Source organism: Entelurus aequoreus, linkage group LG20 (genome assembly GCF_033978785.1).
Source record: "Entelurus aequoreus isolate RoL-2023_Sb linkage group LG20, RoL_Eaeq_v1.1, whole genome shotgun sequence".
NCBI lineage: Eukaryota > Metazoa > Chordata > Actinopteri > Syngnathiformes > Syngnathidae > Entelurus > Entelurus aequoreus.
Genome location: NC_084750.1, coordinates 6679163 through 6693958, shown reverse-complemented (window position 1 = coordinate 6693958; position 14796 = coordinate 6679163). Strand labels below are relative to the sequence as shown.

Sequence of the window (14796 nt, the reverse complement as noted above, 5' to 3'; positions counted from 1 at the left end):
GTCCATTAGCCATTCTATCGAAAGCGGCATTCCATTGACCCAACAAAGACATGGCGCTGCCACGCAATTCCAAGCGAGATGGCTATTTATCGTGACATTTTTTACCTGAGTTGGCAGTCAAACGTGTTTGATTCCGTAGCGAAAACGATCCAATCTCATCCTTGACTGAAGTACCTGTACGGGAAGTCTTCTTCCTCGCCTCATTGCCTGTAAACTGTGCAGAGGGGAGGGGTGTGCTTGGAAGTCAGGTGGAGTGACGCGTCCGTTAGCCAATCACAGACGGGTGTTAGGAAAAAGGGGGCGTGGGAACGAGGGTGGCCTCACACATTTGAAAAGGGAAGCATCTTTTTTTGAGCGACGTGGCGACAAATGCGATTGGCTGACAGTAATGAAGGTGAAAGTTTAACGTAAACAATATAGAGTCAGGCTTTTTGAAGTCTGGGTGGGTGATGCTGATTCCAAGTTAACACAGGGCCGTGCCTTTAATTTGTTGATCACTATTTTAGTCAGACAATAACATTTTTAGGAAAATAGATATATGTAAATGTGCATCCACATATTTATAGACAACATAAGACAATATAACAAGATAAAGTGATTCTTCTATTTATTATTATTACATACAATTGTTTGAGTAAAACAAAGTCAATTTAGGGTAAAATAAGTAAACAAAAGCATAAACTCCTGTTGGTTCTCATTCAAATAATTTAATTCATCCCTCAATTAAAGCCTAAAGCCCTCCTGTGGTCCATGTTTGTCAACAATATAACAATATATAAATATAACATAACAACATTGTCTGTTATAAATATTGGCTTTGGACCCCTGCTAAATCTGAACGTTTGCTACCTTGTGGTGTCTTTCTGTGTCCCGATACAACTTTTTTTAACTTCCGATACAATACCTTGATTATTGGCCTATACGATACTAGTCAGATATGATGTCAGCACAAATCATCGAACATGCTTTTATTATTTTGTAGTGTGGAATATTATAAAGGGAAAATAGTCCAACAGAAAATAAATGACGGTATGAAAAACCCTAACCTATTTATTATTAACGTCCGGAATGGACTTACAGTATTCTGCCTTTAAGTTGAAGTAGACTTTTTTTTTTTTTTTTTTTGGCGACCCCCAGTGGCCACAATAATTTATTAAATTAAAGGCCTACTGAAACGAAATGTTCTTATTCAAACAGGGATAGCAGGTCCATTCTATGTGTCATACTTGATCATTTCGCGATATTGCCATATTTTTGCTGAAAGGATTTAGTAGAGAACATCGATGATAAAGTTCGCAACTTTTGGTCGCTGATAAAAAAGCCTTGCCTGTACCGGAAGTAGCGTGACGTCACAGGTTGTGGAGCGCCTCACATCTGCACATTGTTTACAATCATGGCCACCAGCAGCGAGAGCGATTCGGACTGAGAAAGCGACGATTACCCCATTAATTTGAGCGAGGATGAAAGATTTGTGGATGAGGAAAGTGAGAGTGAATGATTAGAGGGCAGTGGAAGCGATTCAGATAGGGAAGATGCTGTAAGAGGCGGGTGGGACCTGATATTCAGCTGGGAATGACTAAAACAGTAAATAAACACAAGACATATATATACTCTATTAGCCACAACACAACCAGGCTTATATTTAATATGCCACAAATTAATTCGCATAACAAACACCTAAGCCCCTCCCGTTCATACAAACCACCAATACAACTCAAACACCCGCACAACACACTCAATCCCAGAGCCCAAAGTACCGTTCACCTCCGTAAAGTTCATACAGCACATATATTTCCCCAAAGTTACGTACGTGACATGCACATAGCGGCACGCACGTACGGGCAAGCGATCAAATGTTTGGAAGCCAAAGCTGCGTACTCACGGTAGCGCGTCTGCTATCCAACTCAAAGTCCTCCTGGTTGTGTTGCTGCAGCCGGCCGCTAATACACCGCTTCCCACTTACAGCTTTCTTCTTTGCTGTCTTCATTGTTCATTAAACAAATTGCAAAAGATTCACCAACACAGATGTCCAGAATACTGTGGAATTTTGCGATGAAAACAGACGACTTAATAGCTGGCCATAATGGTGTCCCAATATGTCCGCTACAATCCGTGACGTCACGCGCAAACGTCATCATACCGAAACGTTTTCAGCAGAATACTTCGCGGGAAATTTAAAATTGCACTTTACTAATCTAACCCGGCCGTATTGGCATGTGTTGCAATGTTAAGATTTCATCATTGATATATAAACTATCAGACTGCGTGGTCGGTAGTTGTGGGTTTCAGTAGGCCTTTAAGCTCATGAAGCTGTAAATTGAATGATGCGGACATGTTTGTTACTGAATACTTTCTAATATGCTTTGTGACTATATCTGCGAGTAATATGCAACTATAATTATTAGATACTTTTTTATGTTGATAAATGTGCGGTTTTAGACTGCAATATTGTTCAATTAAGGACACTTAATATGTATAGCTTGTGTGCTATTGTGTGCTTAGCTGTTGTGTAGCTGCAAGCTCCTAGTAGCCTATACAGTATGCAATGTTTACCTTTTGTAAAGGACTTGACTAAAATAGAAGAAATGATCAACCTTGTGTACTTATTGGAGGACATTTAAATGCTAACTGGTTCTCCAGCTTTGCACAATCAAACACGCTGCGGGACTGCTTGTATTGCACATGCTATCACACACAAGTAAACACGCTGCGGGACTGCTTGTATTGCACATGCTATCACACACAAGTAAACACGCTGCAGGACTGCTTGTATTGCACTTGATATCACACACAATCAAACACGCTGCAGGACTGCTTGTATTGCACATGATATCACACACAAGTACACACGCTGCAGGACCGCATGTATAGCGGACATTTTAAATCAAGCCGGTAGCATCCGACACTTGTTTTTTTTGCTGATATCATACCAATATTTGATATCAATGTCTGATCGGGACGTCCCTATTTACAAGTCCAGAATGTTTTTGCTACAAAGTGAGACAAAAAAAACTGTCAAACCTGGAAACATATGTTGCTTTGAGGCTGTCGGTAGGTAGGTAGGTAGGTCTTTATTGTCAGTGCACAAGTACAACAAAACTTTGTTTTCAGCACAAACCCCTTCAAGATTAGACAAACAAACAGTGTACACGGTTAAAGAACAGGAACGCTGATGGGTCGCCACAAGGGAAAAGATGGGAAAAAGGTAAACGCTGGGGGAGGATGAGTAAAAAAATACAATCTAGACTGGGCTCCTAAGGGGGCCCAGTCTGGAGTGGGAAAAAAACTCCATAGCAAAGCAAATATACGTATTACAACATCCATCTCGAGACTTGCCAACAGATGGGAGGGAGTGGGGGCTACGGTGGCAGGCTGCAGCTCTTCAGGCGCTGCCCATCCGTCCAGCACCCCTAAGGGATTCGCGTCAAGGGCGTGGGATGGGGCGTGGGGTATGTGTGTGTGGCGTATATTTTTGTGAACGCATGTGTGTGTGTAAGCCTGCCACGTGTCTCTTGTTCCGTGGCCTTGATGTCGTGCAGTCGCTAGTCCAAAGTCAACAACAAGAGGTTGTTGACTTTGTAGTGTCTTCGCCGCACTGTCCTTCGGGAGAGTCTCGAAGCCAGGGAAACAATCCAAGTGAGAATGTTTTGTATGCGAGTGAAAATAAAATGTGCTTTTCACTCTAAATTGTCTATGACTGATCCTCAAAATTCATCATGCTGGGCAGACAGTCTGATGTTATCCAAATCACAAGAGTGTCCACAGTTCTTCCTGCATCCTACAATCATTTGTGACAGCTTTGGGGTACTTTGAAGACTGCCAGCAACTTCCAATTTGTCAACAAATCAGAGCAACGCTTACTCCAATCAGCAGATGTCCTGTTGTCATAATTAAGAATAGGTGGTTTATCTTCACGTCCTCGACTGAAAGGGTCGCCAGGCACGCGGCACTCCTTCTTCTCCCAAGAGTCCGTTGTGTGTCCACCAACAACCGCTCCGTCACGACAAGCAGGTTCCCCCAAACCCAAGATCTTGTCAGTTTCAATGTCTCTCTGCTAATGGTATACATGAAGACTTCACAGTGTACGATATATATATATCACACATACATACATATATATATATATATATATATATACACATATGCATATATATGTATGTATATGTGTGTGTGTGTGTGTAAAATTTCTTGTACGTCCATTATTATGCACTGTTACTGTAAAAAAATAAACAAACATAAACTGTCTGGCCTCAGCCAGGACACTGAAGATGGGTTGTGGATGTCTTCCAGCATGACAATGACACAAAACATGACCAAGGCAACACACCAGTCTGGACTTTAAACCCTGAGTGTGTTGAAACTTTAAGTTGCCAAGCGACCGCCTCAAAACGCATTCGGAGTGTACTTTTTGCAACTCAACGCTAAGAAAACGGAAATGCTGATTATCGGTCCTGCTAGACACCAACATCTATTTAATAATACCACCTTAACATTTGACAACCAAACAATTAAACAAGGAGACTCGGTAAAGAATCTGGGTATTATCTTCGACCCAACTCTCTCGTTTGAGTCACACATTAAGAGTGTTACTAAAACGGCCTTCTTTCATCTCCGTAATATCGCTAAAATTCGTTCCATCTTGTCCACTAGCGACGCTGAGATCATTATTCATGCGTTCGTTACGTCTCGTCTCGATTACTGTAACGTATTATTTTCGGGCCTCCCTATGTCTAGCATTAAAAGATTACAGTTGGTACAAAATGCGGCTGCAAGGCTTTTGACAAAAACAAGAAAGTTTGATCATATTACGCCTATACTGGCTCACTTGCACTGGCTTCCTGTGCACTTAAGATGCGACTTTAAGGTTTTACTACTTACGTATAAAATATTACACGGTTTAGCTCCAGCCTATCTCGCCGATTGTATTGTACCATATGTCCCGACAAGAAATCTGCGTTCAAAGAACTCCGGCTTATTAGTGATTCCCAGAGCCAAAAAAAAGTCTGCGGGCTATAGAGCGTTTTCTATTCGGGCTCCAGTACTCTGGAATGCCCTCCCGGTAACAGTTAGAGATGCTACCTCAGTAGAAGCATTTAAGTCCCATCTTAAAACTCATTTGTATAATCTAGCCTTTAAATAGACCCCCCCTTTTTTAGACCAGTTGATCTGCCGTTTCTTTTCTTCTCTCCTCTTCTCCCCTGTCCCTTGCGAGGGGGAGTTGCATAGGTCCGGTGGCCATGGATGAAGTGCTGGCTGTCCAGAGCCGGGACCCCGGGTGGACCACTAGCCTGTGCATCGGTTGGGGACATCTCTGCGCTGCTGACCCGTCTCCGCTCGGGATGGTTTCCTGTTGGCCCCGCTGTGGACTGGACTCCCGCTGATGTGTTGGATCCACTGTGGACTGGACTTTCACAATGTTATGTCAGACCCACTCGACATCCGTTGCTTTCGGTCTCCCCTAGAGGGGGGGGGGTTACCCACATATGCGGTCCTCTCCAAGGTTTCTCATAGTCATTCACCGACGTCCCACTGGGGTGAGTTTTTCCTTGCCCGTATGTGGGCTCTGTACCGAGGATGTCGTTGTGGCTTGTACAGCCCTTTGAGACACTTGTGATTTAGGGCTATATAAATAAACATTGATTGATTGATTGATGACTTGTAAAGAGGAGTGGACCAAAATCCCTCCTAACATGTGCACAATAGTTGAACTCGTACGAAGCCATGTTTTTACCATTTTACCCAATCAAATACAAATGTATGGATTTTTTTATTGTTGTTGATCTTCTGTCTCTCTGTCAGAATAACGCTGCCAAAAAAATGGACTATATAAGTGAGACGAGTTGTTTTGTTTGCAGTGTTTTGGCCCGGTCCACCTCTATTTTCCTTGGAATGCCTGACCTCGCCTTCCTGCCTCAGGTTTTGTTGACCCAACAAAACAAATTTCCCTCTTTGCATGGCCGACAGGCTGCTCCTTCCTGCTTGGGCTTGTTTCCATGGCAACAGAGGGACTGGAGAATTACCACACAGAGGAGGGGAAGGGACAGCCAATGTGGAGTGTTTGCAGAAACTTGCGGAGACAGCAAAGGTAAGAGCTTATGCATTATCACCTGATCGGCACCTGAAGCTGACGGACTGGTCTCCAAATTATGGACTCTAGAGCGGAAACGAGATCTTTTATCATTTCCTTGTCCCACTTTAATGTGCCTTAAACCACACCTGTCACACATTCACAAACAATCAGGAAGAACTCATCAAACTTAGCATTTTATCATACAGTGCAATTTGAAAAGAGAAAGATGAGATAGAGTGGGCCATGAATAAAATAACATAGTGAAAGCTGATTCCAGAGTGGCTATTTATATTCCCTATATCACCTTTCTGTCTCCCTCACACACACACACACACACACACACACACACACACACACACACACATACACTTGACATGCACATGCAGGAAATGCAAACCAGAAGTGCTTCCTGTTAAACGCAACTCTTCAGGTAAAACGCTTCTCCAGGTGAGCACATAGTAGCTTTTCAAAAAAGGGTTTGGAAAGCTGCACACTATTGTTTTCATGATCACGTGGCCTCCATTGTTGTAATAATTATCTGAAGCAGCAGAGGACAGTGTTGCACAGAATCAGATGGTCCACTCAGCCTTCCTGTGTTTGTGATTGGTGGGAGTCTGAGAGTCCCACTCCAGATTTCAGTGTGGATTCTGTCACATCCCGCAGTCAAAGTTCAATGGAATTTGCTTTGAGATTCTCGTCTTGTCTTATTGTGTACAGTTTTTCCATCAAAGAGTTGTTCTCCCTTATTATCCTTTACACCAGGGTTACTTCATTTTTTTGACCTCAGGGCCAAAGGACCTCAGGACTCAAATATTAACACCGAATTAGAAATCTTATTCTTGATTTTAAGGGTATCTAATAATTATATGTAACCTACTTACTGCTTATAACTTTGTCAAATGTTATGAAAGCATGTTAATCACAAATATTTATTTAGCACATAAACCTTGGACTTGGGTCAGGCTGATTAGAAAAATAAGTGCTAACCAAATATACTGCAAAAGAAGGGACTCATAAGTAACTGATAGAAAATCTAGTTGCATACAATTATGTTGTGCTAAAATAAACAAAATTAATGATGAATGTGTCTTAACTAATCTGTCAATAAAATAAAAGTGCAAATGAAAATATAGCTTCACTACTTTAGTCATATTTTTTTGCACATAACAAACTTCTCCCTGACTTTAACTCCAGACTTCTTCTGTTTGTTTGATATTGTCATGACTGCCACAAGTGGTAGAAAAGTGTTCTAAAACGGAGTACTGCTGCAGCTCATACGCGCCACAGCTGAGAAACACATTTTTCAGCGGACTTGTTGAGGACGCCTGGGCCCAACAATGTGCTCCGGCCCTATGGTTAAGAAACACTGGTTCACACAACCCCCACCCTATTCCCTTTTTCCACCTCTTTGATGGGGTATCGTGCTGTAATTTCTTCCAGATGCTGACCACGTCTTCTTCTGGTCTTGGAAACGCTCATAGCTCTGTTCCCTCCTCCTTTCTGGTCTCAGCACCTACATGTGACCTCAGTAGGTCAGCAAAGGATGCTGAAAGGAATGCAAGTGAGGGGAAATGAATTTCCCATGTTGCATTGGGGTCTTTTTTTTTTGTCAAGCGAGCCCATTTTTAGTTCTTTTGTGCAGATTGTTGTACAATCTGTGTTGTGTTTTTTTTCGTATGCCTCCCTGTAATGAAAGCCAGCTGGGGAGCTGTGGGAACATGGCGGTTTGGAGCTTTCCTGTCCAGGTGGTCCTCCCACACTTCCTTTGCCCTTATGCTGACCAAACAAAATACACGATATTGTCAGTTAACACAAGTTTTAACAATCAGTTATCAATACAGCAAGTGTTGGATTAGGCTGCTTGGACATTACTGTTCCCCGGTGCAAGAAAAGTCAAGGTTCATAAAGAGATGGCTGGATGAATTTGGTGTGGAAGAACCTGAGAGCGCTGCCCTTAACCCTTTAAACACATATTTTTCTGGATGACTACACGGTCTAAACCAGTGGTGCCTTAACTTTTTCCACTGAGGGCCGCATATTGACAAATCAAAGGATGTCGGGGCCATTTTGGTAGTTTTCATCTTGAAAACCAGTACAATATGTAGGTTTCCTTTCAAAGAACTACAAAATGCAATTTTGGTAGACATTTCGTGTGAATGCTTAAAAGCCAAAGCTGAACTGAAATGCTAACAGTTAGCACTCTGACAAGGTAGCATCTATTAAAGCAGCACTAAGTAACTTTTCAACCTTGATGAAATATTTTTCATAAATTTTGCGACGATACATGGATTTACAACTGGTTCAATGACACCTCTGTCATGGCCAGAGGGGGTCTGTATGGCTTTTACTGGCACTTACCGACATAGAGGAGGGTGGCAGGAACCCACTAAAAACTACAAATGTGCTGACTTGCTTTACGGCATACGTCACTATCCCTTTCCCCATTTGTTAAAAAGACGGAAGTCGATGCGAACGCCTACGTGCCGCCAGAAAATTAAAAGAAGAAGAAGAAGAACGCCTACGTGCAATTACTGCTATCATGGCAGAAGCTGCAAAACACCCAAAGAAACGAAAAGTTTTGTCTGAGGAGAAAAAAGAAAAGAAAAAGGGAGCTTACTTGGATAAAGGGGCAGTCAGGATCAACATCGGTGGCGTGAGTTCAAAGTCGAGGAATTTCTGATCGATGCTGCCTTGGCTCTGTTCCTGCTAAACTAGTAAGTAACTTTAGATGCTCAAATAAAAATGATAATGCTAATGTCAACAAACAAATAGCCACCAGCTTGATAGTTTGCAGTTCTACACTAGTTACATTGAAAAAACTGTCCCGCCGGTCTTTCTTTGCTTGCATCCACCCCGATGCATTCTTGGTAGTAGCGTCATGTTTGTAGAACAATCCAAGATCATTTCTTGATAGTAATAATAATAATAATAATAATAATAATAATAATAATGGATTAAATTTGATATCGCGCTTTTATATTATTAGATACTCAAAGTGCTCACTGAGAAGTGGGAACCCATTATTCATTCACACAGTGTCTATTTAACATCAGCATAGCCATTAGAGACCGAATGTTTGTACCATTATTACAGCGGACATCATGTTAGTATGACGCTATGTGCGCTAGGCGTCATGGGAAATGTGGTCTTCTTCTGGTAAAACACTACCGCTTTGGTCCACTGGCGCCGCCAAAATCAACCAAAACTGAAAGTTCTTAAGTGAGGCTTTGACGAAACATATGGTGTATACTTGCAAAATGAGATAAACAGCAACATGTTAACAATAGCACGGTTAAAGTTAGCATTAGTAAAATACTAAAATATGACACTGAAGTGTATACCTAAGCTGAGATAGGCTCCAGCGCCCCCCGCGAACCCAAAGGGAATAAGCGGTAGAAAATAGATGGATGGATGGAAGTGTATACCTATTAAATTAGCTAAAAAAAATGTGTTAGAAGTGCTGCGCATGCATCAAGTATTAAAATATGACTCGAGTGTATACCTACACAATTTTCTATAAAAGCCAGCATACTAACCTTAACATGCGAACATGTAGCATTGGTCAAGTACCAAAATATTCGACGCTGAGGTGTATACCTGCAAATTTAGCAAAAATGATAGCATGCTAATATTAGAATGCTAGCTATTGTGCCGTGGGCCTTAAAAAAATTAACTACGGACTGTAAATGGCCCCGGGCTGCACTTTGGACACCCGTGGTCTAAACGTTTCAATTGGAAGCTCCGAAGTAAAAAAAAAAAAAAACCTAAAGTCGAGCAATTTGGAAGGAAATTCAGATGCGTGAAGTGGGCAAGTTAAAATCACTCGGCAGCTAAAAACAAAAGTTTAATGACAAGCATAAGAAATTATGTACACTAATCGTTTTTCTGTCACCGAGAAAATGCTAGCGTAAATTTGTTCATTGTGCATGACACAACCTTTATTAGTCCCATCAAGAATTTGCCATGTAGCGCTTTGCAACTTTGTCCCATACCCCAACTTCCCCACACATTTTGGCTATTTTCGCCAGTCTAATTTTTCTCTGAGCGGTGCTCAAACGTGCACATCAACTGTCTAATCATAACTTATGCTTGTTTCTTGTATAGACGAAGCAGGAACAACAACAACAAACTATTTTTTGCTCAAATGACACAATTATCGTCCTCCCTCGTGACCCAGACCTACTTCCGGTTCCTGTCCACAGCACTAAGCCTTCTGGGTAACGTGGTATATAAACATTTACTTCCCTAGTGCATTTATATATTTGGTTAACATTTATTTATCCAGGGTAAGACAATTAAGAACAGATTCTCATTTGCAATGCTGATCTAAAAAAAGAGGCAGCATTTACATGTTAGAGATGTTGAAGTGTGATGATAATCTCTCATTGTCTCTCATTTACCAACAAACATTAGCGCTGTAGATCACTCTCAACAGTTCATTAATGCTCTTAACGTGCAGGGTTAAATGTGTTGGAACATAAATAAATGTTTAAGTTGGACAAACACTTTTCAAGTGTAAAACATACACGGAGAATGTTTGCAAGTTGTGGACCACCGAGCAGATGGCGGACAACAAGGAAGCCTTTGGTGGTGTTTCTTTCTGTAATTATAATGATCTTTTACTTCTTTTTTTTTTTTACAGTAATTTCAGTGTGAGTTCTGAGTTTGTGCTTTTACTTTTGTGTCATTTCAAGTTTGTCATGTAAAATGAGTATAACATCAATACAGTATTCGTTTTCCAATTTTTGTTGAAATCCTACGCATTTTGAGGTTAGCGTCATAACAAGCTCTGAAAATATCAACACTTAATTTATTCAAAAACACATTCAATGTAATTGAAAAAAATAAGTCTCAAAACATTGCAACTTTTGCCGGAACTCTCTGAAAAAACTGCTGCAAATTTAAGCAAAAGAAGTTTATGCAAAATCCTGGAGGGACTAACTTATTCATTCCAGCATCTTCCATTGCATGTCTGTCAGCTGTCTTCAAAGGTTTAGTAGTTTTACTTCATTTTAGTTTTATTGTACAGTACATAACTTTTCTTTATACCCATATGACGATCGAGAACGATAAAATGTCGCCTGGACAGTCAATAGAAATTTGATGAAGGTGATATTTTGCCCTTGGAACAAAACAAATAATTTTGCCCTACTTCCTCTAGGAACTTTTGTTTTGAAATTACATACAACGGCATGTGCAAACTATAAAATTGTGTGTTGCATGTGATCTACTACAATTGATAAGTGGTGCAGACCATCTTATGTTAATTAGGTGTTTGCGTGTACTACTGGCTGTGGACCTATATATATATATATATATATATATATATATATATATATATATATATATATATATATATATATATACATATATATATATATATATATATATATATATATATATATATATATATATATATATATATATACACACACACTACCGTTCAAAAGTTTGGGGTCACATTGAAATGTCCTTATTTTTGAAGGAAAAGCACTGTACTTTTCAATGAAGATAACTTTAAACTAGTCTTAACTTTAAAGAAATACACTCTATACATTGCTAATGTGGTAAATGACTACTCTAGCTGCAAATGTCTGGTTTTTGGTGCAATATCTACATAGGTGTATAGAGGCCCATTTCCAGCAACTATCACTCCAGTGTTCTAATGGTACAATGTGTTTGCTCATTGCCTCAGAAGACTAATTGATGATTAGAAAACCCTTGTGCAATCATGTTCACACATCTGAAAACAGTTCAGCTCGTTACAGAAGCTACAAAACTGACCTTCCTTTGAGCAGATTGAGTTTCTGGAGCATCACATTTGTGGGGTCAATTAAACGCGCTCAAAATGGCCAGAAAAAGAGAACTTTCATCTGAAACTCGACAGTCTATTCTTGTTCTTAGAAATGAAGGCTATTCCACAAAATTGTTTGGGTGACCCCAAACTTTTGAACGGTAGTGTATATACTGTATATACACATGTATGTATGTATATACAGTATATATATGTATGTGTATATATATATATATATGTATTCTCCCAGCATTGTGTGTGCTCTGATGATCAGCATATATTCTGCATATTCATGAAGACAGACAAGCATTACTAATTCTGCCCACTTAAGAGACACAAGTTTGGTAGATCAGTGTTGCGTGTGCTATTAAGGTTGCATGTGTTTTATAGTGCACGCAAACCTTGAGCAGCTCAGGCCCAAAGTGACGTCCATCTTTGCGCTGTGGCAGATAGGAAAGAATCTCTTTCACCTCCCCCCTCTAAGTGCATAAACATGCACAAACATACACACACCGTGTGTATCAGTGCTTGTGAGCGTGAGTGGGACTCTAGTCAAAGCTCTTAATGATCCCGCCAGCTGTTGCTCTTGTAAACACACAATCCCACCTCCTCGCTGCCTCTTTGGCTTCCTTCCTCGATTCCAAGGAGTTCAATGTAGAAGAATCTTGAGCAAGTTATCGAAAAGGTGGGTTTCTATGGTAGTCCCCTCTGTGTGGACTCAATTGCCAGGGTCAGGGCCGCAGAAAAAAATAGATGCCATCTGATTTTCAACAGGATGCACATGTTTCTACTCAGTCTGAGACTTTGTGTGAGTCTCATTAGTCTCTCACACTGTCTGGTGGCTTAAGGCCGCAGGATTTAAACTGTGAAGCAGCAATGGGGGTGAAGTTAGAATTTTGAACTGCATGTCTTTCAAGCGGGGTTGTCCAAACCTTTTTCCAGCGAGGGTCATGTCCAGAAAAATTGTGGGCCACATTTATTCTTTTTCTACTTTCAAAAACCAACCCAAATCGCTCGATATATGGTTGGTTGGTTGAAGTTTATTTGGAAAATGTATGCAGTTTCAACATGAAACATCACATATTTTCCATTTCTCTTTACAACATGCTGAAAAGGAGTAGGAAGAAGCAACACTTATTTAATCCTAACCCATTTACACTTCATAGCAGTTCCTTACACATACAGTATGTTCACTTCCTGTTTTCAATTTGTAGCATCGTTACATCAATGATTTCTAAATACAACAGTTCCCTTCATAAATGGTTAAGTCAGATACGGTTCACTTAATGAGATGAATAGTATCATTGTTCCTCTTCCTTATACTTTGTAAACACTGAGTTTGAACATTTTAAACTGCATCAAGTTAGTACATTGTTTGAATTCTTTGTTTAATCCATTCCATCATTTAATTCCACATACTCCTATACTAAAGGTTTTAAGTGTTGTACGTGCATACAAATGTTTTAAGTTGGATTTTTCTCTAAGTTTATATTTCTTTTGTTGAGAAAAATTGTACATCTTGGGTAGCAGGCTATAGTTTGCTTTGTACATAATTGTAGCTGTTTGCAAAATCACCAAAATCATTGAATTTCAATATGTTTGATTCAACAAATAAAGTGTTCTGATTATCTATTATTCTAACTGATGTTTTTAACACGATTATGGAATAAAGTGTACTTTTGGAGTTATTTCCCCATATCTCTGATTTTTGGTCCAGAACATATTTTGCTTTATTCATTATAGAAATATTTTATGCCAGCTTATGTTGCATATTTTTACATGAGATTTCCAGTTCATTTTATCATCTTTTCTTACACCCCAAAATTGGATATCTTTTACTCTTTCAATATCTACTTTTTGTCTGACTTTCTCTTCTACTGTTACCAAATACCATTATTTTAGTTCTACTGAGATTCTTGGAAAGTCCGTTTTTGTCAAACCATCTCTTTAATTTGTTCATTTCTTCTGTTATTATTTGTATTACATTATGTGTGTGCTCTCTTGAACTTTGTGTCGTCAGCAAATGATACTAACTTTAAGTCTTTTGTAACTTTACAAATGTTGAACAATTTTGGTCCCAGTATTGATCCCTGTGAAGCTATTGAAAGACAAATAAGACAAACGAAACAAATATTTATTAGTGTAATATCATAAGGAGCGGACTTACCATTACGCAAACATAATCAAAATGTCTCACTAAAACTATAGTCTAATAAAAATATTTTTTTTGCTTTGAACTATGCGCTTCAAAATGCTTAGTCAATCAGGATGGTCTTCAACAGCTCTCCTGCTCCCTTTTTCATGCAATGAACTATTCTATGCTACTGCGCGTGCGCACGCTTGATCACGGAAAACAGACCAAAACAAACCTGCTGGCACGGCTATGAAAGGTTTTTTAAAGAAGAAGCCGAGTTACCCAGGTGGAGTGGAGAATAGGGTAAGGCAAGAAGGAAGCAAACCGTTTTTATTCAAACTCCCCAAGGTGTCAACCCTTTTCTCAGTGACAGCGAATGTACAGCAAAAGCTGCTGTCCGTGCAGCATGCACAAATATCACAATTATGTGAGTATTGTAGTGCAAGCTCTAGACACTAGCCTCGTCTTGTTCACACACTACAGGCCTTCACAATAATAGCGCTACGCATGGCAACTGGTCCAAACAAAAACATGATCTCTGAAAAATGGCTTACACTTAAAGGCCTACTGAAATGATTTTTTTTTTAAATTAAAACGGGGATAGCAGATCCATTCTATGTGTCATACTTGATCATTTCGCGATATTGCCATATTTTTGATGAAAGGATTTAGTAGAGAACAACGACGATAAAGGTCGCAACTTTTGTTCGCTGATAAAAAAACCTTGCCTGTACCGGAAGTAGCGTGACGTCACCAGAGGAAGGACTCCTCATATTCTACCATTGTTTTCAATGGAGC

The 14796-nt window shown here is 39.9% G+C and overlaps 2 protein-coding genes across 4 annotated transcripts in view; one reads left to right on the top strand and one right to left on the bottom strand.

The window, feature by feature from the left end:
- LOC133635882 (oxysterol-binding protein-related protein 3-like) overlaps window positions 1–260 on the bottom strand; it is a 52163-nt gene extending 51903 nt beyond the window's left edge. For both annotated transcript variants that reach the window (XM_062029300.1, XM_062029301.1), the window contains exon 1: window positions 106–260. The gene's annotated coding sequence lies outside the window, so the exon portion shown is untranslated. The remainder of the gene's footprint in view (window positions 1–105) is intronic.
- LOC133635885 (juxtaposed with another zinc finger protein 1) overlaps window positions 1–14796 on the top strand; it is a 104045-nt gene that overhangs the window by 211 nt on the left and 89038 nt on the right. For both annotated transcript variants that reach the window (XM_062029306.1, XM_062029305.1), the window contains exon 2: window positions 5856–6085. In XM_062029306.1, coding sequence (XP_061885290.1) covers window positions 5856–6085 — 230 coding nt within the window. The remainder of the gene's footprint in view (window positions 1–5855; window positions 6086–14796) is intronic.